This window comes from Montipora foliosa, chromosome 1 (genome assembly GCF_036669935.1).
Source record: "Montipora foliosa isolate CH-2021 chromosome 1, ASM3666993v2, whole genome shotgun sequence".
Classification (NCBI taxonomy): Eukaryota; Metazoa; Cnidaria; class Anthozoa; order Scleractinia; family Acroporidae; genus Montipora; species Montipora foliosa.
Window position 1 is genome coordinate 22,987,308 of NC_090869.1, and position 22,496 is coordinate 23,009,803.

The window sequence follows — 22,496 nt, forward strand, 5'->3', positions numbered from 1 at the left end:
AGAATAACTGGAAAATAAGGGAGAAGTCGCAAATACAAAGTGTGAAATCCTTTCGCTTGTCCCTAATCACTGTCAGATTTAATCATGTAATGGCGGCGCATTGCGCTGTACAAAGACAAATTTGCATGGTGTCTATTGACTCACACTTTTATAGAAATGTTGAATGTTCCTCCTTTTCGATTGCGTCTCGATAAAATCATTTAAAAGTAAATCTACAGGAACAAAACGGGAAGGCGAAGCTATGTTTTTCAAACACAAACTTCGAGAGGGCGCTGATTACAAGACCGCGCTTCTCGGAAGCTATTTGAATGCTTTGCTCCGATTGGGCAAGTGATTCTACTCAGAGCTTAAAGAGTCAGTCCTAGTCTTTTTGCTCAAACTGTAAATGCTCTGAAATATTTGTTGCCACTGACTCATCAACAGACAGCAGTGTATGGTTCCGTGGCGGTACGTCCAGTCGCGAGTCAACGCATGATTTTGAAGGGCAACTGCCAACTGGTAATGGATGACAGCCTTACCCTAAAACATGTTTACGTCGCTCGTGGTGACTAAACTAAATAACACCAATAAGATTAATAGTAATAGTAATAATAATAATAATAATAATAATAATAATAATAATAACATCTTTATTTAAGTGTCAATGGATTTAGCACAAGAGCACTAATTGGGGGCACCAATGAAATCAACTCAAATAAAATCGAATCAAATGTTGGTTTTTTTGGAGAGGGGAAAACCGGAGTACCCAGAGAAAAACCTCTCGGAGCCTTTCCAGTTTAAGCTTACATCCAATTTTTGATTAAATTGGAAAGATTACACATGTTTTGCTTTTGGGTTAAAGTCAAGATAACGTTACATAAAGTCGTACACGTTTTCACCGATCTAAGGCAAGCGCAATCCCTTTGAGACGAAGATTGGACGCATGCGATTCAGAACATGAAAGTTATTTCAGGAAATCTCTCGAGGCTAAATCCGAGTAAAGCATACTTTTATCCCAGAGAGCACGCTTTGTGGGATTACAAATATCAATTTTCCAAGCTTGCCCACTTGTAACTTAGTCGCTTTTGTCCAGTACATTTCCGCGTGTCTTTAAAAATAAATGGCTTCATGTTTTTCCACGAAGCATCAGCCCTCAGCCAGCGCATTTAAATACTGTATAGATATTTTACCAAGTGCAGTAGACCTCTAGTCTTTCAGTATGGGAGCGAATTGCCCGCGCTGTACACATTGCCAAAGTGTAGCGTTTGCTATTACTCTTTCGATTACCATTCGATTCCTACGGCACAACAGCGAAACGTATAACTGTGTCTGCAATGAGGTGCGTTCTGTGCTTGATGTTGTCTTTGAAAAAAATCACTTTAAACTTAACCTCACTCGGAAAATTACAGTGAATTGAAGTCAGAAATGGCCTGTATGAGATATGTGCCACACAATAAAGGCTTTTACCTAGTATTTTACACCTGAAACCCACCACCGCCAACAAAATAATCACCTGTTCCTTGCCCGCTGAAGACAAAACGATTTTGGCTTGTCCTACACAACTCATGACAGAGAAAATAAATAATTCAATCGACGTTTTACCTTCGTTATGTACTTGTTCCTCTAAATTAGAATGAGTGGATTACAAAGGAAGCCAGAATGGATCCAGATAAATTTATTCTTGCTTTTGCTCTATTCCTTTTCTCGTGTAAGGGTATCCGAAGCTTCACAAGAGGAGAAGCCCATGAAATTTATGAAACCCTGTTTTAACGAGGATGAACTCCTAAATTTGTGTACGGATCCTATCGAGATTTGCCACGAGGAAAGAGCGGATGAAATCAAGCTTGTGCGCTTAGATGGGGTGAAGGTAGGTAGCTTGGATGGCTTGTTCCTAAAAAAAATGAGCCGAACGAGATTTAATATCACGAATCGCCCTAGACCATCTTAGGAGACGTGTTACAGTTGTCAATCTCTCGGTCCAGATATACTGCTAAAGCATTCCTTTCCATTTTAGCGGTGTCTTCAACTTAGAACAGTTTAAGTGTTTAAGTACTGAATGTGGAACCGACAAAGGATACTTATAACTTAGCGAGTCACATTAGCGTCGGTAATCAAATGGTGACGAGTGAAATTAGGGAATAATTTCAAGCGCGGTTTGTCCAAAATCAAATAATTATTTGATTTTGGACAAATCGCGAGTGAAATTTTTCCCTTATTTCACGAGTATACCATTTGATTAGCTATTAATATCATAGGTGACAAATTACTCCTTAATTTGCAAACCTGGACGCCATTTTGGCACTAAAGGAAAAGTTGCTATGGCAACATTGTAAATTACAAATTAACGCTAAAATTTCGCGCCAATATTAAGGAGTAATTTGTCACCCATGTTATTATACGAAAAACATTGCAATTTGCTATGATGATAAGTAACTTCCAAAACAGTTCAGAATATGTTTGGTTGCAGGTTACTTTCATTTCTACAACATTGTACCCTTTTAAATTAATTAATGTGAAAGAAAGGGTCATTTGATTTCTTCAAATGAACCAAGGATTGTCAGCAATCTATGGAATGAAAAGTAGTTTCAATTAAAGACTTATTGGTTCAAAAAAGACTTGTCTTGTTCCCAAGACCTTAGAAATAAACGTGTGAAAGTTATTGTTTTGACTACAACCTTAAATTGTCCAGAGTTGTGTGAAACAAATGCAAATTGATCAGGGTGACCCAATTTTACCGATTTTCGGCTCAAACTAGTGGGAACTGCATTGAGTTTTCCTCCAGGAATAAGACCTAATATACAACTATGGAAAGTTTTTGTCTGCTCTTAGTCAGGTACCAGTGGTTTCCAGCATGCTCGATTGACTTGTCATTTCTCATTTGATTACAGGAAACGTGCTCGAATTTGAGTGAAGCATTCTATAAGCTGGAATAATGCATTCAGTTTATTTTCGCAGGCAGTCTTGCGCTTGATAATTAAAAGAAACCTCGAATTCTGTTCATCCTTAGACGGGTCACGAGAAATGGGTGGAATTAGAGCAGAGCAGAAGATACAAGATCATCACAAGAGCAATGAAGCCTTTACTTTTTGGTAAGTTGAGAAGCTGTCGTTCACCGCGAATGCAAAGGACAGGCTGGATTATAGAATACCCGGTCACTTATTTGGATTTGAATAGCGTTTATCTACCACGTGCACACAAGTAATCATAAATAGTGCCCTTTGCGAGAGTTGAGATTTTCGACCACATGGTATATACTAAAACAATTGTTCACCTCAATGTCGGTGGATAATTGTTAATTATTACATGCCTCGTGATTCAGAGGATGTCGCTTCAAGGATACAATAGTGGCCGAGTGTTTTATAATCGCTCCCGAAATACTATTCACATGAATTTACTTGACAATTTAGGATAAGCAAAGTATATTTCATGAACGCGCGTGGGTAAGAATTTACCCAAATTTGCGTGTTTTCAATGATAGCGACCTCTGAACTGAAGAACAAGGTCGCTGAGCAAGTGGGAGATACCAACAACACGAGAATATAAGATTGGTAAAATAATTCGTCTTAGCTCTACGCATGCTTCTCGAGTTGTTTCAGTGTTGTTCCGAAATTAATGCATTTGCAGGGGCGTAGCGACCATTTACGCACCTACGCACGTGCGTACCTCCGAAATCCCAAAAAATAACATATAATTTTCAATTTATTTAATATTCCTGTCGTAAAGGGAGACGTGTCGCCCTTTTCCTGTAGTCACATTTACAGTCTTTAACACACTAATCTAATATACACTTGGCACCAAAGGTTGACAAATAAACAAGAAAGTTATGGAATAGTTTGCATTTTTTCATGCTTTGATTTATGAAACTTCCCCATGGAAAACATGGGAAATGATGGCATTCCGAGGCCCTAAAAATAAAAAAAAGAAGCAGTTATGTTGCCCCAATTTGTTTGCTGTCTTTTAAATATTCTTCCTTCGGCATATTGATGGAGCCCTACTTTCCAGTTCAACGACAAGAAGACACAAGCAGACAGCAACATTCGAGTGCCATTTATTTCCTTTAAGTGGCTGACTATGAGGAGTAAGCCTGGAGACAAATGCTAAAATATGCAATGAACAAGGAAGAAACATTTGTAAAGTAAAATATAAAAGTTGTTGGGTAAAGACCCAAACCAGTTTCAACGTTGTCAAGTAACGCTCTTATTAGAAGGATCGGCACTACAACGCTGTATCATGTATTAGGAATATTATGGTACCATATGAAACGCCAATTATTGCTGAACAAGGTGCAGTCATTCCTGTGACGTAATATGTGACCGTGGCAACGGACAAGCCCTGTAAAAACACCCTTTTATTTTGTCTTTAGTTGCTCATATCTCAAAAACGAACTTGGTGACCCCCATTTTTCATTTCTGAAAAGTAACCAGAAGGGCAAGATGAAACTTCCTGCAAATTAAAAAAAATCTGTACATAGGATTCAGAGCCACCTTAATTCTTTAATTTTTTAAGGTGCCTCTGATTCTGCAATGCAGAATGTTTTTAAACATGGCAGAAAGTTTCATCTTGGCCTTTGATCACTTTTCTGAAATAAAAAAGGGGGTCACCGATTTCGTTTTTGAGATATGAGCAATTGCGTCCAAAATTAAGAGTGATTAAGCTTTCGCGATGCGAAAGTAATTTATTACGTCACAATAATGACCACATCTTGTTTGGAAATAATCGATGTTTCATATGGTGCCATAACATTGCTGTTACGTGATACAGCGTTGAAGCGTCATTCGTTGTAAAGAGAGTGTCTTACAAGTGTTGAAACTGTTTTGAGCCACCTTAAAGCGAAGAAGAAAAGAAATCGGAAATGTACAATCATAGACAAAAGTGTTGGGAAGGTAGCATCACTTTAAAGATAACCCCTCCCTCCCTTTTATCAATTTTAGACTTTCCACGAAACCATGAAATGGTGCCTTTTTTGTGGGGGAGGGGGAGGGGAGCACAAGGGCATGGTATTTCTCAAATAGTACAGCCAATAGTTAGAATAATAGAATTAGGTGTGAAGTGAGGTGATGCGCGCAACCTTCCCAACCGTGACTTTTGACCAGGATTGTAGATGAACTGAACTGTAGTATTGAAAAGAAATTATCTGTAAATTTGTTATAAAATTCCTTGGTCTGCCAAATGACATTGACGTTTTCTGTTATTTGCCTCTATGAACTAGAAATCCCCCACTTCTTGTCGGACGAGGAATGTGAACACATCATTTCATTGGCAAGGGACAGTGGTCTCACCACAAGTATAGCTGGTTTTGATGTGGCCGCGTATGAAGGGAACTTGGACGAGGATATGGCAGAGGCTGGTAAACGTTATGTGATTTTAAGATCGTTATCGCAGTTCGATGCTTCGTTTTTTTCTGCTGTGTTTTTTTCTTAAGTGTTGACGGGCTATAAACAAGCAGTGCGGGTGCGCCAGGATAAATCATTTTTGTCGAGTTGGACAAATTCATTTAAATAGGCCCCGGACAATAAGAGAGTTTGTCCTTAGTGCGCATCGACCCTGACTTTGAAAACCGTGTTCACTATAAATATTTATCAAATGTTATTGTGTTTCAAGTAAAAAGCCAATCACGAGCGAGAAAACTAAACCGCAACAAGTGAAGGTAATTAATTTGTAGTTTCATGTCTTTTTTATTGTTTCTGCACGATGGGAAATGTCAAAATCAAATCAAAGTGTTCACGGTTTTCGGATTCGCACCGTAATGATGTCCGTTATCATTCTTATTGCTAAGTATTTTTTAGGTTTTATTATAACTCCTGAGCGGGGAGGCTATGGCACTAACAGAGCTTTTGTATAGAAATACTTTTTTCCTGATGCCCTACGTGAGACGATCATGCAGTTGTTCAACAATGGACCAGGTTGTCAAAAAAAATCCAGTGTTTGCTTTGGTGTTCTCCATTGTTTTAACTTTGGTGATTAGTTTAAAATAAAAAGCTCGCGCCTCGTTCTCAGCCTCAAGCAAAACCAAGCGTAACTCATCTGTTGCACACTCGCGACACTTATCCCGACCAAAATACGAGCTGTATGGTTACAATTCGGATTACGATTGGCTCATTAGATTTTCTGGGTCTGTCGTGATTGGTAAAGAATATTTACTTTGGATTTAGTGGAATTCAATCCATAACAGCTGAGCGAGCTGAATAAATACTCAGATATCTCTACATATCACTTTTTTTTTCAAAGATGGCAACTGGACTCTTGATCACGATGAAAGATTTGCCAAAGGATTTTCCGTTTGGGATGTTAACAATGATGGCTTTATTGATGCTAATGAGGTGCGGATAGTTTAATTTTCAACACCTATTCATAATCTCAATCCTCATACTGTACCATATAAAATATGAAGTATTTCACTTGGTTTCCTCTCATTTATAAGGTGGTTACCCATTCGGTGATTGGGTATTTGAAAGACACATACTCAACCGAATAGGGAGTGTTAAGGCTCTGTCTCACTTCAAGACGTCTTCATCGTTTCTCAAATACTTTTTTTCACGTATTGTCGGCTGGAAAGGAACTTTAAAGAAACTTATTCAAGTGTTTAGTCTTCTAGCGCTGGAGCACTAATTGGGGACATTGTTAACCGAAATCAACAAATTAACGCAAGTCCAATCAAATGCTGGTTTTTGAGGAGAGCGTAAAACCCGACTACACGGAGAAAAACCACTCGGTGCAGAGTAGAAAACCAACAAAATCAACCCACATATGACAAGTACACCGAATCTGAAAATCGAGCCCGGTCCACATTGGTGGGACGCGAGTCAGGCTCTCACCACTACGCCAGCCCTCCACCCCTCGTTCAGAGAATTTACGAAGTACTATTGCAACCACGTGAAATTGTGTACAAAAAAAAACATTTAAGGGGGTAACTACTTTTTTAGGCGCACTGAGATTTACCATATATTTCCTTTTTGAAAAATCTCCTCCGACACTGGACCACGAAATAGCTTCCTCACACTTGCAAAAAAAAAAGAGAAAACCTTTCTTCCAGTCAGAAAACATCTCAGTAATAAGGTTCGTCGTGCATGGAAAGCGCTTTTGCAGTAGGATACTTCCGTCTTCCGTACTCGTCTATTTTCACAAACACGCCTGCTCATGATAAAGCCTCGCTTGGTCGTTCTGTCAAAACAACCATACGTATCTTTCACCAGCTCTGGTTTTCATGGAGAAATCTTGGTCTTTTTATCCTTATAGGTGAGACATTTTGCGCAAAAACGCAAACTTCTTTTCATGAGAGAGGACGAGGTCCCTGCAATGTAAGTGTAACAACCCTAACATATACTTGATTTTCGGAACTAAAATTTTCACGTGACGCTGAATACATATTGCGGCATTTCCTGTTTCTTTTGAAGACTGTACAAAGTCTTTAAATATCTTCTCTTCATTTCAACCAGGTTGGAACGGATAGGCTTATCCTACACTCTTGAAGATGGTGAGTTAAATAGAAAGGCTTCGTTTGTTCCGGTAAAATAGAACAGCCTTACAATGCCCAAGAATATTCCGTAAATTAAGGCAGTGACCTCCTTCCTCACTGACTCCGATTCTTGATGCGGATTGTTGAAAATAAGCGGGAGAAAAACCCTCCTGTCAACACTATTGTCCCTTGGTCGAGCAAGAGCAAATCCTGGGAGCACTGGGAATTAGGTTGATGTCATAATAGTGGTTGGAAAACCCGGCATGAAGTTTGCAAGAGTTGTGTACCTAGTACCCGCAACGGGGTTAGTCTTACATAGTACCATTCTTTTCGCGTCCCCAATAAACCTAATCGCAGACTAACTTCGTAATTGAAGCCAATGCAGACAAGTCGGAGGCATGTAACTAAGATGATGATTTGCTGCTTTCAATGATTTTTTTTTTTGTGATGTTCCACTGCGTAGGTAAAATCAGCCGTAAAGTTTTTGCTAAGATGAATATTAAGAAGATTCTATGGTACATGGACTTCTTGAAGGAGAAAAGTCCTCGCCACAGGCCCCGATATAGTCTACAGGCCTGGTTACGTCAAGATAAAGAAGCTGACCCAATACTGAGGCGATTGCTAAAGAGGTAAACATTTCAGATATGGCAATTTTCCCACGAAAAACTTTACTGATACCAGTAATAATGGCGTTAAATTCTCCAATTAGAGGGAATTCCTGTTTTGGTGATTCTAGTTCCGAGGAGTTAATTTAGTGTCAAACTGGAAAGAAAACTTTAACCTTACATGTACCGAGTACATCTGTGTTTAAAACCCCCGGCCTGAATTTAAACAGTTAACTGAAATTCAGTTGGGTTTAATTTGGTCGGGTGTTTATACAAACAGGGAGGCGTTCATTCTCTGAAGATGTAGAGGCGCTCAGCTGAGAGTCTCATGCAGGCTTTACAAAGAGTAGAAGTCATCTGTGCATGGTGGAGAAGAGCGACAAGAATCAGAGAGCACCTATAGCAAGTGGTTGAGAGCTTGATTACGATCCAACCTTTTTCTCTTTTTCTTCTTTTAGTTTTGTATTTCTATACTACACCAAGCTGCGCATATACTCGAGGTTATCAGAACTAAAAGAATTGTTCCGCTCATTGAACCTACTGGATGATATCAGTTGAATTGTTCAGGTTTTGAACGAGAGGAGCTCTTACTCCGATTTCCCTACTTATGATAATGCATCTTTTAGTTTTGGCACAAGCAGCGTTTAAAGTAGACTGCTAACAGTCCTTTCTAAAGTCAGTCGAACCACCCGCTTTAATTGCGCAAGCAAGCCGAGGAGAAAATGGTGAGAGAGTGCCCTATGCCCATTCTCCCCTCAACTCGCTTGCGTGACTTAAGTGGGCGGTTCGACTGACTCAGAAGGGACTGTTAGCAGTCTACGTTTAAAGTCAATTTGCTTCTTTTCTTGATCACAGAATTACAAAGCTAACTCAGTTGCCAAACAAGGTGATTGAAGGAAGCGAGTGGATGCAGGTTAGAAATAGTGGAAAGTAGGATATAGGACAACGGAATTAGGATCATAAACGGTTGTACATGCACACTGGAGTGCTTATGGTTAACAGAAAAGTGAAGGGTGTAAGCCAAAATAGGTGTGGCAGATATTATACGATTACTCCTCAATAGAAGCCGATGGATATGATGCTGAAAACTGAATACAGCGCAGTTTCATTTTTTAGAATAGATTACGGAAATCAGATTTAAATTAAGGTGGTATGATACCATAAAAGTCAAAAAATCAATGTCAATGAACCTGGCAATGAACCAGGTGGAATGGTTGTGCGCATGCGTGACGTTTTGGCCACACAGAGTTTGGTGTTATGGTGCGTTCACCTTGCTTTTAATGCTTTTTTTTTTTAGTAAAAGACAGCATTTTGCACTTCATTTTTTCAAAAAGCGGTTTTTTTTAAGCTGTCTTGTAGTTCTTCACAGACGGGCCGAGTAAATATGCACCATTTCTTTCCACGCTGCCCTGATGATGCAAAAACCTTTTAGGAAAATTCCACGCTGCCCTGATGATGCAAGAGCCTTTTAGGAAAACCCGTGGCATTCTGGATATTTTACCTTTCTCGATCGTTGATCGTGTGACGAAATTTTCAAAAGAATGAGTGGCAATATGATGAAAAAAAAAAGCCACATAATGTATTGTCCGGGCTCAACGCTGAATCGGAAATCTACCGGAAAGTTTTGTCTCGTAATAAATCACGCGATAGAAAATTCATCACTTGCTTGGCGAAAACGTTCATCCCTAATCCATGGAAGAGCCTGTTAAATTTTTCATTATTTTTTAATTTTTTTTTGTCCAGGTTGTTCATTATGAACCGTTTGGTCATTACCACGGCCATCTGGATTCCAATCCTTTCGAAGATCCCACAATTCCTTGCTGTCATCAAAATCACTTTGGAAAGCCCGAATGCCGAGTGTGCAGGTATTTTGGTTTTTTTTTAACTTTTTTTTTTACTCACGTGACCGGTGCCCCTTTTAACTCAATAAAAATACGACTAAAGAGTTTTATAAAAATGGAATTAAATTTCCCGTGGATTGTTTTGGCACACCATTACAGCTACTGTTTCTTTGTTTAGGCAACAAATATGCGGCCGCTCTTTATAAAATAAAGAGATGTAATTTTTCGATGAATTGCTCGGGGTCGAACAGTCTTCCTTTCTTTAGAAGGGTCGAGGCTATGACTTTTCGATTTTCCTAGCATGAATGCTTTACTTAAATTAGATTACACGAACATCCTTTAATTTGTAGATTCATCACGATTCTATACTATCTTAACAATGTGGAAAAGGGAGGCGAAACCGCATTCTTGATAGCGGACAACACAACTATCAAACCAGAGGTAAGTCTCTGCTAATGTACAGGGCAAATATGAGTTGGGAAGGGGGGAAGGGGGGGTGGAAGGAGACAGTGGCGTTTAATAAAAACCTTGGGATTGGCCCTTCCTCGTTTTTGCGCTTCCTTTTGTCTCTCGACTTCAAGGAAGGTCTTTCACGGACATATTTTTTCGCTACCACAAAGAAAAATACCGAGACCTATCAAAATGGTCTTTAACTACATTTCAGGTGACTCTCTGTTCGTTCTCGAAGCCTGAGTCTATCGACAAAGAGACAATGACACACATGTCCCTGTGCCATGTCATTTCATTCACAACCGGTGGGGAAACCCTTGAAAAAGATTTACAATTCAACGGAACTGATCATATCTTCTAGACCGAGCCGATGAACTTATGTTTACTCGCTTAGAAATTTTGTCTAAGGCCTCGGAGAACTTAACTAGAAATTTTTACCGGGTTTTTGACTAAATTTCTCATTACGGAAATCTCATTGTAACGCTATTTTAGTCAAACTTCAAAACAGTAAAAGGACATCTTTGCATCAATGAGGACTAAAAAATAATGCTAAGTTTTGTTGACAATAACCACTGCAGTTCACCGATGGAGGATGGAAATGGATTGGAACTTGGAAAAAGCTGGCCAGTTTTTTTCAAGTTTGGAGACATATCTTCGCCATGTCATTTCGTGACGTACAACCAATATTTAACGTCATAAAAGAACCTCACCACATAAAATGTAAACACAGCACGTGAAAGGAAGACCTCAACACACCATGATGGAAACACAACACGCAAAATACGAATAGATGGTTTTCACTCACGTGACCTGGCGGCCATATTGGTGTACAAAACAATACAAAATGTATGCATGGAATATGCATAAAAATAGAGTTTGGTTCCCAAATATGGAAAGCCATAACTTTCTTATGTAATCCTTATTCTTTTGGTCTTGAAGAATTAATGTTTTGGAGTTTAGTCATAGTGTACTGTGGCAACATAATGGTCCATAATGCATTATTATGTGTGTGGTGTGGTTTTGTCATTATACAGTAAGCTCTTGTCATAATGTGGTGAAGTTTCGTCATTATGTGACGAGGTTTGCTGGTTACGAGTTGTATTTCCATCATGATGTGTTGAGGTCTTCTGTGGACGTGCTGTGTTTATAATCACACAACGAGAGGACTCGACGTCATAAAAGAACCTCACCACATAAATTGTAAATACAGCACGTGAAAGGAAGACCTTAACACACCATGATTAAAACACAACACGCAACCATCAAACTCTGTCACATAATGACAATACCTCACCACATAACGACAAAACCACACAACAAGACAATACTTCAATGCCAAAAGAATAAAGAATACTTAAGAAAGTTATGGCTTTCCATACCCAAAGGAGAGAACGTCTATTGTTCATATACACCAACATGGCCGCTGTGACGTCACGTGAAAACGATCTATAGCTATTTGTGTGATAGTTTCTCAGTGACACCAAGAAAACAGCAAATTTAGCATGAGGGTCCCTCCCAGGGGTTTTGGGAAAGAAGGGAACACGGCTAATTTGAACTGGGGAACAGGGAAACAATGACAAAATATCTTAGGGAACAAGGGAACATAAACAATTTTAGGGATCAAAAAGCTGGGAACAAGTTTGAAAGTAATTTCGGGAACAAGAGAACACAAGTAAATTTTTAAAGGGAACGAGGGAACAACGACCCACCCCTGGGGTCGGGACTCGCATGATACAACTTTGAGCCACGGACGAAAACTGGAAATGAACATTTCCAGGAGCTCTCCTGACATTTCGCATGCCAGAACAGTAGTCTCTACCAGATATTAAACTAATCGTCTCTAACATAAAAAAGATACTTGAGAATATAAATGTCGTAATGTCAAGACAAGTTACAAAGGAAAACGGCTTCGTTCCGGTTGCGGTTCGTGGCTGAAAAAGGTGTCGTGCTTAAGGTTCCTATTCTCGTACTCAATCTCGCAACTGTGGCAAAATTTGAAGATCGGTATATTCATCAATGCAATGGCGTAATGCGGCCACGCAACGTTGTACCAAAAGTGCTGATTTATAAGAGGGTCACGAGGGGGAGGCCCAGTGGCAAGTTTTCTTAGAAATCCCAGTCCGTGCTACTAAAATCCCAAACGAAGTTATGATAGGGAAAATATAACTATAGAGCATCGATATCGTTTTGTGAAGCAGTTAATGATAAGTGTCAAAACAAAACATGAAATTACTGAAGAACGGAGGCAATAAAGACAGTGCGAGGAATAATTTGTAGCTGTTTGGGATTGCTTACCCATGCAAGTGTCCGCCGAAAAAGGCCCGCTATCACCTGGCCCATAATAAAAGCATCCTGAATGACGCAGTCTCTGTTTTTCTACGTCACCTTCAGAGTCTTTGTCATCATCATCATCATCATCATCATCATCATCACTAAATTCATCAACAGAAGTATCCTCAACAGTATCCTCCTCGGAGTCTTCTCCCTCTTCACTAGACCCACATCAATCGCTAGACCGAAGGTCTTGCAAATCGGTAGGGTACGTTAAGGACGTTTCAGTTCCTGTATCTGACACATTTACCATGGCGCCTTGCCCAATGCCTCATCTGAGCTTCTAAGTTCTTTTCGAGAGATTGCACTGCTTGCAGTGGGTTTGGGGAAGTCGATTCGTGCTAGTGAAGCCGTATTAGAGGCAGGGATGTTGTAGATAGGGAGCTTTGAGGGTCTAAAACAGGTCTGTTAGCATCAGGAAGGTCCTCACTCTCACATGGCGGTGGCCAGGAACGCAAATTAAGAAGACTGCATGAAATATTTGACATCAGGAATTTTGAGCAGAACTAATACCTGATGACCTCTGATAATGCAAATGCCATTCGCACCAAGGACTCTTTATCTCCCATTTCCAGTAACAAAATCCCAGTTCCCAGTTCGTGACCCTCTTATAAATCAGGTTTCGCAAGTTCTCAGACCATAAACTCTCTTCACAAAATTCTTGTTATTTAGGACCTAGAGGACCCCAACACTACCACGGACGAGTTTAACTTGAGCGTCAATTGTCACCTTGCAAACCTGGTTATACCACCCAAGAAAGGCACTGCCATTATGTGGTACAATAACTTTATTGATCAAGAAAGCGGTCTTCTTGGTTCAGTGGACCGGTACTCGTTGCATGGTGGGTGTGACGTTCTTCAAGGAGTGAAGTGGATTGCAAACAACTGGTTGACAGCTCCGACTAAGTATTCAAGGCACATAAAGAGTCTTTACGATCACGGCACATCGTAGCATTACTACTTTTTTTTAAAGGGGCTATGTCATGAAGTTTAGCCAAATTCAGCTACTGCGACCCGGTCAACCGAGTCAACTGAGCAAGACGTAACAGTAACTACTTAAAACATTGAAGAAAGGTTTGAATAAAATAGCGAATGCGAAAGGAGCGAGGGATAGGAAAAGTTCAAGAAGATTAAAACGGATTGCAATTGGATATTTTGAAAACTGGTCAGCCTAACGGTTTTTCAAAGTTTCTATCTATTCTTGGGTTGCACGTGACGTCACAAAAAATAAAATACAAAACTAAAGAGCCTTTTGATTTTTTATCTTGATCAGCTACAAGACGTTTTAAAAATATATCTGTTTGCATGTTTTCAGCTCGGTACCGTGCTTCGTTTCGAAAATAGAGCAGTTTCAATTTCAGAGTTTTTCACAGTGCGTGACAAGTTGACGGCTTTCGAAAAACATGCCAGTTGCATAAAAACATCGATTTCCCTCGTGTTTTTGTGGCCTAAACAGCCAATATACTAGGAGGCGTGTCTATACGAATGTTTGCTAGCTCATTATACAGCAGAAAGTGTTAAAGACAGCCAAACTAAATTCCAGATGTTTCTACAGGTTTCCGGCCGCCATGTTGGTGTACTTCAGCAGTACACCAACATGGCGCCTCCATACTAAACCCTACAAATTTGAGTAATAAATTTCGCCGAACAACTCAAGTACGGAATATCGCATAGTCCTGAGACTTGGACCCGTAGTTTATTTATTCCTCTTCTATAACATTTCCATTTCTTGACTAAATGGTAAGCGATTTATGTTTTCACTTGCGTGACGTGCAACCCAAGAGGGGCTATGTCACGCAAAATGATGCAATTTTCATGACACCTAAAATGCCCAAAAAGTAGAATGAAACACTGCAATAACCACTTAAAACTGTAGACCATCATAAAAGAAATACAGCAAAAGGAAAGAGAAGCATCGATGGATACAAATGGACAAGACTAAAACGGGCCGACGTTTCTTAGAAGTCTATCGCAAATCGCCTGGATAAAGGTCGCTTTTGCTCAGAATCATCTTGTTTGTGATGTAACGATAGTCTCCTCAGTTAAGGAATTCCACATTACTATTCTGTAGCTTTAAATTCGTGTTTAAACGAAATATTTCCTGTAAACACCCTTAAATAACGTGACATAGCCCGACTGGTGAAACGACACAAAAATGAAGTGCACTGTCGTGACACAGCCCCTTTAATCTAGGTCGAAGCCCAACTTCGTTCCCAGGGCTTTTCTCCCCTTGGCGGAGAAAAGCCCTGGGAACGAAGTTGGGTCGTCGCCGAGCGAGGAAGTGGGTTGAATAATTTCAAAGTCGCAGGTCGTTTTGTTTTGTCTTTTCAGTTCTTTTTTTCGTAGTGAAAGCAAGGGATACGTTTATTCTCTGAAATCGCATCAAATCGGCTCAAGACGCCGGTTGAAAAGAAGGAATACAACAATATAGAAGTAATTTTAAGGATTAAACCACTGCAAAAACCATGTACGATCAAAACTTGCTCTACTTTGGATCAAAATAGATCGTGACCACACCAAAAAACTTTGAAAATAGAAAATATATTGCAAAGGTTGGTCAAGACAACCTGAATATAGGCGTTGTTACAATATGTTACAATAAACCTGAAGAAGGCTGGTGTTGGCCAGCCGAAATATTGTAGAAACGCCTATATTCACGTTGTCTTGACCAACCTTTGCAGTATATTTTCTACTATAGAAGTATATAAGCTGATCGTATTGTCAAAATAAGCGTTGTTCTATCATACAATCATTCACGAAACAGAACAATTACACAACTAAGCACGAGGCCGCCTTTGCTGAGAGATGCTTGCGTCCATTTGCTCTTAAATCAGGGGCACCCAACGAGAATATAGTTCAAAACCACTTAAACATAGCATTGTTAAACGTATTTTATTATTTAAACCGTAGATATAGGCATATTTGTATCCCCTAAAAAGTTTTTGTCTGTTCGGATTCCCTAGCTGAAAGTCTAGTGATCCGAAAATTATAGGGATCAAAACTTACCTTTTCGAAATTTTTCGCCAGAAAAAAGGCTCCCGAAACTTCTAGGTGAAATTGACGTTGGGTACCCCTGTTAAATGTTGACCGGTGAAAAGTGAGGGGCGCAGGAGAACCAACTGCGCGAGATAGCATCAATTTTCGGTTTCAGCGTGGCTATTTTCCACGGAAATTCACTCGCGGCTGCATCAGGAGGGTGTGCTACACCTTCATGTTTATCTGTACTACGGGCTGATAGTCTATGGGGCGCTGGTCAACCTTCACTTATCAGCTAACGTTTGATAAAATCACCTTGTTTCAGTATCATCAACCTTGATTCGAGGAGTAAGGACCACCCTGATTAGCCACCCATCAGTTTTTAGCACAGAGCCCAGACACAGACAGACATGCAAGAGACTTCAAAGAGGTCATTCAACATCTAAAGAATAAGCCATAATAAATAAAGGAAAGGAATCCTTAATGGATGGGTTCTAACGAAACTTCAACAATACTTTTGTTTTCCACTGACACAGCAAACGGCATAACGACCTGTCACGATCTCTGCCGATGCAGAACAGATGCGCGGCTAGACAACAGAGCCTTGATAAAACTTACGTCGTACAATATTTCTCATGGTGTGAGATATGTGTTTAACCACAACAACTTCATTGAAGGGGTGAGAATAGTTTTCGGAAATCATTCTCGCGCGAAGTCCCAAATTTTTTTTCTTCAAGCACATCTAGAGAAACTGTTTCCGAAGTTCAAGCGAAGCACGAGCCTTGCACGCGTTTGGTTTCTGACATGATTATCAAACGGGAATTTCTTATCTTTTTAAAAAGCGCTTTATGTCTTCTGTCACAACCAACTCCCTTCCATGAACTCAAGATATAAATCATAATTGGAAATAACTCTCATCCACCGGTGCCGCAGCCTGCGCGTCTGGCTTCGAGTTTTCATTCTTATTTAAAGAAAAACTATTTACCTCTAAAAAATAAATCGCGGGTGAGGCAGTGGAGCGAGAACTGCTATTCCACTCGGACTTTCGGCCCCCCAGGATAACCAGAGAAAAATTTTTTCCCACTTTTTTCCTTCCAAAAACGTTTAGTGAGATCACTGAAGTCGGCCATTTAACGTACATTCAAATAAAAGACATTGGACTCAAGCACGCGCTAAACACACTCGACGTTTTTTCTGCTTCAGTTTAACACCAGTAAATTGGCGGGAACTCGTCGGCCACTTGGAGTGAATTCCGACTTGATCTCAGTGAATACAAGACACATGACATCAAGTTGTTCTCCGTCTTTTCGGGAAAAACTGAGCTCGTGATACAACGTGCAGAAAGAGAGGTATGGATTGTCAAAACTAAGGGGCGACGGAGAACTGTTTGGGTAGAGGTTCTAATCTTTTCACTGCCTTTCCCACTGACGTGCCCAGCTGAAGCGCATTAGGACAGGCTCTGACGTGTCGAGTAAAATAGACAGGATTAGCTTCTCTGTTATGGATAAACAGTCTCGAGTTTTGTAAAACATGCATTCTTGTACGAGATCAGCATCCAAACCGAAGAAATGGCGTGGCAACACTCCCACTCACGTGCAATAGAGCTATCAATAGTGGCAAAGGTGACTCACTGAAAAAAAAAAACCACGATTACGCAACGGAAATTTACTTGAAAACGGCGTTAGACTGTGAAGCATATCATTAGCTTTATAACCAGTAAAAGCATGCACGTGTAAGTTGACTGTGACCGGTGATCAAGCCCTGAGGTCTTTTTTAAGTCCACGAATAATTGGACGAATGAATAGTAAACGAATGAATTAATGATGTTTGGCTCCAGAACGGCGATCACGGAAAGGATTACACAAGATTTACAAGGAAATCTGTATATACAAACATCCATAAAAATGGATTTCACAGCTCAATCATGTTTTTCCAGACACTAAATTCCCATCTGGATAAACGAAGCAGCAGGGTTAGACGAAAGCTCAAAACGAAAATAGAGAAGACAGAGCATTGAATAAAGATAACAATCATCGGCTGCTCCCTTCCTCATCGAGTCTGTACACTTGTTTAATCTGAAAAACACCTTATCAAATACTTTACAAGGGGAGCACGAACGGGGGAAGATTAATCAAGAACATTTACAGGGCGCCTGACCCCAAACGTCACACAGTTTGGCCATAATTACTGATCGTGTTCTCGGATAAATATTCACGAATGGAATTCGATGCGTGAGTAATTCATAATGATTTTTCAAAACATCACATTAGGTTCTTCCTGTTTGCTACACGAGATGTTTCCGGGGAGCATAAAGGCGCACATTGTAAACAGACAATCACGACAACATGCGAATGAAAAACGGAAGCACCATTTGCAATACTGTGTGTTTTTGTGGTCATGTCGAAAATTAATTTCGTCACCGAGATTTAATTATCAACCAATATTCGGTTGTTGTTTCGATTCGAGAGGTTTTGCTTTTACCAGTGACCCGTGTCTCGAGATGATTATCCTGGCGTTTAAGTTGTGTCTTGCAGCGCCTATAAATTCGTAGACTAAGCTAATTAGACCATTCGTGTGATCCTTTGTGCGAAGAAACAGTGCGCCGAGCAGGAGGTTGGTTTACAAGACTATCACAATCCAGCTACTAAAAAGAATTTCACAAGCAGGAACAAAGGTACTCTTAAATGTCAGTGATAAAACATACACCAGTAGATGTTTAACCAGAAGAGCCATGCGGGAAGCCAACATAACATAAAGGTGCATTGATCAAAGCAGAAATAAGTTTGCGTTTTTAGAGCAAAGTATAACTTTGTCATATTGTAGTCAGGCTTTTATCTGCAGGAAGACAGCTAAAAAAGTATGATTTAATTTTCAGCAGGAACAGAAGTCATTGCATAATCAAACAAAATACTTTCCAGGGCAATGGCACGTGAGGTGTAAGACCCAGCCGACCACCACAGGAGCACACTGTTAAACCCAACCAGATCCTCCGGTTTCCTTAAGTGATCATTTAAGTCATACCAGAAGGGAGAAAAAAAACATAATTACAACGGAATCTAAACACTTTTTGTATCAGCTGTGCTAAAAATGAAAAATCAACAACCATTTTTAAGCGATCACCACTAGGAAAGATAACCCCCGGCGAGAAGTAGACACTTAACGAATCTGCGGTTAGCAACAGGAAAGCCAGTATTCTTTTGAGCCTTGTCACATCAGGGTATAATTTAACAAAAAAATAGACTCATATCATATCATTTCCACCAGCACAAATACATTGCAAAGTTAGGAATTTTTGTTGATCTCCTTATGTAACCAAGCTTTTCGGACGGGCACGTGAGAATTGTCTAGATCCAGCGACAATTTATTATTATTTTGTTAAATTTGAATTGATTTTCCACTTTCATGAACAACCGTGAGTATGACTTGAATACTTAAAAATATCTGTTGCGGTTACACCTCAGCGAACAGTATCACTATACACAATAACTTGTGATATTAATATCGATATAACTGGCCTTTCATCAAAACAAAGTTTAAGTCATCATCGTCACGTAGCCTACGAAAAATTCACAATTTAACGCTTTCCCTCGTCACCAAAGGGCGTCGAAAGTGACCCAGCGTGTTAAGGTTTTAAAAACAGCAAGTCTTAATTCTAAGGAACAGTGGTAACTTTAAACGGTCGATGCTTCTCAGGGAAGGGACCCCGTATGAAAACACTGGGCCACTCATGTGGAAAAACAAACCAGGCATGAAATTTCAAGGTTTCTGAGGACGAAGCACTCAATTTGTGGACCAAATGATTTTAGAGGTGACGTAAACTTTTCGAGTTCTGGTATGTGTTTTGACAAAAATGTTTCTAATTTGACGTAGGTCCAGTCTAGTCAAAGGTAATCGGGTTTTCAGGATTACACTTTTTGTTAAAAGCTTTGATGAGGGTCTTACCTCGAACAAAGAGAAGGTGTGGTAGCCTTACAAACAACGTCAAACACAGAAAATGCATTTTGGATATGTGAAAATTATGTGTTCCTGATTGGCGCTAATGCAAAACAAATAACTACAAGAATCAGTCAATGAATTTAAGAAGTAGATATGACTCCTGTGTTGTCACTCAAAAACACTATAACTTCCAAAAAAGCTCAATTTATTATCTCGACGGGAGACAGCGATAAGATACTGAAATATCCAATGTCAAGTGAATGTCAATGCGAGTAATCAATCGAGACAATAGGATTTGACGAGTCGATATAATTGTTCCTTTACAGAGGTGGTATGCCAGGGTTCCCGATGCATTGTTGGTGAGCTAAAAGCCGCTAATTTCCTTTGTGTCACGGGTTGGTCAGTCATCATAAGAAACAGGCTGCGACGCAACACAGAGGCGTGTGGATTACAAATCGAGTAGCACTCTGTCGAAGAACGGAAGATTTCCTTTGGAGGCAACGACGTTCCGAAATAACCGTGATGTTGAAGTTCGCTGTGAAGCGCAAGCCAGTGGAATTATTTCATGAAGCAGTCCACAGTAAGGACTTATTGCGAGTGACATTTCTTCTCGAGCAGAACGAATCGCAGTTTCACATCGATGACATCGATGAAGATGGTATCACCGCTCTTCAGCGGACTTGCTTTACAGGAACACTCCATCTGGTTCAACTGCTGGTAAGGTACGGAGCAGACATCAATATTCAAGATAATGAAGGATGGAGTGTAATGCATGCAGCAACTGTGGCTCGTAACCATTCGATTATGCGCTATCTTATAGCCATGGGCGCCCCGTTGGGTTTAGAAAACGATCAAGGAGAGTTGGCTATTGATCTTGCACGCGATCTACAATCTGTCGTGATCCTCGCCGAAGCCATGAGACGGGCAGGGTTAATCAGAGAAGTAGAGGATTTCTTGAGAGACAGGCCTGAAGTGCGGGAAATTCTCGAGGATAAGTTAAGACAAAGCGTAATGGTAGCACAGGAAAAAGGGCGTCCCAGAGCATCTAGCGAAATTTTGCCTTCAAATATGCCGTTAAATTTGGCGGACACGCAAAACAGGCGCAGTTCCGCGGATTACCCACGACCGGCAACCACAGATGTCAATCGAAAAGATAACGATCCCAAAGGGTTATCAATGGACCCGCGCCTCTGTGGTGTGGGACAACCCAACGTATATTTTCTCGAAAGCTCGATGGACTCAAACTCTTTGGAGTTCGGTGGAAGGAATTCGTGCGCATTTTGCCCGAAATGCGGCAAACGTCGGCAGCAGATGGTCAAGAGGCAATCGACTGTTTCCCTCAATTCAGATTCATCCGATTCATCGTCGTCGTCCGACTCTGCTTACAGCTCTGGGTCAACAAATTCCACAGGAAATTTAGACAATATCGAGCTGGGAAATAATGGAACAATAAGCAAATCCAAGCAAAACAATGATCTGAGGGCGGAGAACAACAGGGCTTACGCTCGAGTACGCGCGACTACAATCAACATTCACCAGGAGTCTGTCAAAAACCCGAACAACCGCGATAGTTTATCAGGACAATCTCGGTCCACCCAGCAAAGATTTTCATCCCCAACAAAACAAAGCAGCACAGGGAGATCATACTCTCCTGCCAAAAATAGAAGTGACACAAAACGCGTGAAAAAAACACGGGAATATCAGTTTTCACCTCGAGAGCGTTCGTTTCCAATCGAGTCCAAAAGTAATGGGTCAAGAGGTTTTGGATCTGCTCCGATTGTGAGCGCGGTCGAAAACGTAATGCACCTCAATGAGTTGAACAGCAGAGGTGTTTCGCTTCTTCACGAAGCAGCGGCAAAAGGAGATGCCGAGGAAGTAAAACTTTTGCTTCTCCATGGCGCAGAGGTAAACAGGCAATCTCTGAACGGAAGCAGCCCGCTTCATGAGGCCGTGAGGACGGGAAATACAATAACAGCGTCGATTTTAATACAACAAGGCGCCGATTTATTCACAGAGACTGACAATGGACAGTTGCCGATTGATTTAGCTCGAAACCCGAATATGAAGAGATTGATAGGTAACGCGATGGCTTTGAAATAATGATACAGCTGATATATCTTTTGTTGATATCATTTATAAAGTTTCCATGACTTAATACAGCAAGTATAAGTACGTAACTTTCTATTTTTGTACCAAACTTCTCGGCGTGTTTAATCTTTCATGTTTATGTTCACATGGACTGAAAAAACCCTGCAATTTTTTAGGACAATAAATGTGTTTTTTTAAATATTAAGGCGGCAAAGGGGTATTGATGTGTGCTTTTGTAATTTCAATACTGACATTTGCAGCGTAGATTGACAGTATAAAATAGCAATTAAAATTTTGTTTGCATGAAACCGTCGTTCACCTAAGCCCTAACAAACACTTACTTCCAAACGTGTTTGCATTGCATACTTTCGTCAAAAAGGTTCCAGAGGGAAAATTCGGATTGAAACCGTGCCGAAACATTTTACTGTTGCCATCACGCCATACTTGCTGTCGGCGACATGAGAAGTTTCAACAAGAAGTCTCTCGCAAAAGTTGTACTCGATATTACACCACGCATTAATATTGCAAATACTAATTAATGGACGAAATTAGATATGAAGTCAATCTTCTGCAGCATTTGTTTGAATACAGTGCGTGATACCAAAATATCCTGTCCATTCTCAAATCTTTCGTTAAAATTAAAAGCTTCTACCGGGTTTGTTCCGAAAACTATTGCAATGTCAAATTTTCTGCAAAATCGCTTTAAAGTTATTATTTTTTTTTAGTTCACGCAATTTGCGCGAAGTGGATCCGTGGAAATTTCTTTTATATTTACTTCTTTGAGAAAGACACGAGAATTAAGGTATTGATCAACATAAATAGTTTGAACGAATAG

At 40.2% G+C, this 22,496-nt stretch overlaps 3 protein-coding genes across 4 annotated transcripts in view; 2 read left to right on the top strand and 1 right to left on the bottom strand.

The window, feature by feature from the left end:
* Positions 1-1,314: 1,314 nt before the first annotated feature.
* Positions 1,315-15,535, top strand: LOC137993634 (transmembrane prolyl 4-hydroxylase-like). Its single transcript, XM_068839599.1, has 11 exons — positions 1,315-1,846; positions 2,987-3,068; positions 5,189-5,326; positions 6,208-6,299; positions 7,216-7,277; positions 7,416-7,453; positions 7,899-8,064; positions 8,896-8,953; positions 9,784-9,905; positions 10,232-10,322; positions 13,335-15,535. The coding sequence occupies exons 1-11, from the start codon at positions 1,613-1,615 to the stop codon at positions 13,611-13,613; spliced, it is 1,362 nt and encodes a 453-aa protein (XP_068695700.1). The 5' UTR covers positions 1,315-1,612; the 3' UTR covers positions 13,614-15,535.
* A 407-nt stretch (positions 15,536-15,942) lies between these two features.
* The window catches only part of LOC137993606 (uncharacterized), a 21,026-nt gene continuing 14,472 nt past the window's right edge, over positions 15,943-22,496 (bottom strand). Inside the window, exon 15 of the mRNA XM_068839569.1 lies at positions 15,943-17,267. The gene's annotated coding sequence lies outside the window, so the exon portion shown is untranslated. The remainder of the gene's footprint in view (positions 17,268-22,496) is intronic.
* Positions 17,932-22,496, top strand: part of LOC137993620 (putative ankyrin repeat protein RF_0381) — a 5,270-nt gene continuing 705 nt past the window's right edge. The window contains exons 1-2 of one of the 2 annotated variants that reach the window (XM_068839578.1): positions 17,932-18,311; positions 19,900-22,496. The exon at positions 19,900-22,496 is cut by the window's right edge and continues 705 nt beyond it. In XM_068839578.1, coding sequence (XP_068695679.1) covers positions 20,096-21,673 — 1,578 coding nt within the window. In that variant the 5' untranslated portion in view covers positions 17,932-18,311; positions 19,900-20,095 and the 3' untranslated portion in view covers positions 21,674-22,496. Of the gene's footprint in view, positions 18,312-19,155; positions 19,446-19,899 lie in introns of those variants that run through there. The other variant, XM_068839585.1, reaches the window with a different exon arrangement.

Excerpts from the sequence above, each read along its gene's own strand:
- LOC137993634 (XM_068839599.1), top strand. The coding sequence starts at position 1,613 with ATGAGTGGATTACAAAGGAAGCCAGAATGGATCCAGATAAATTTATTC. Across the intron at positions 1,847-2,986 it reads TGCGCTTAGATGGGGTGAAG|ACGGGTCACGAGAAATGGGT; the intron begins GTAGGTAGCTTG and ends GTTCATCCTTAG. Across the intron at positions 7,278-7,415 it reads GAGGACGAGGTCCCTGCAAT|GTTGGAACGGATAGGCTTAT; the intron begins GTAAGTGTAACA and ends CATTTCAACCAG.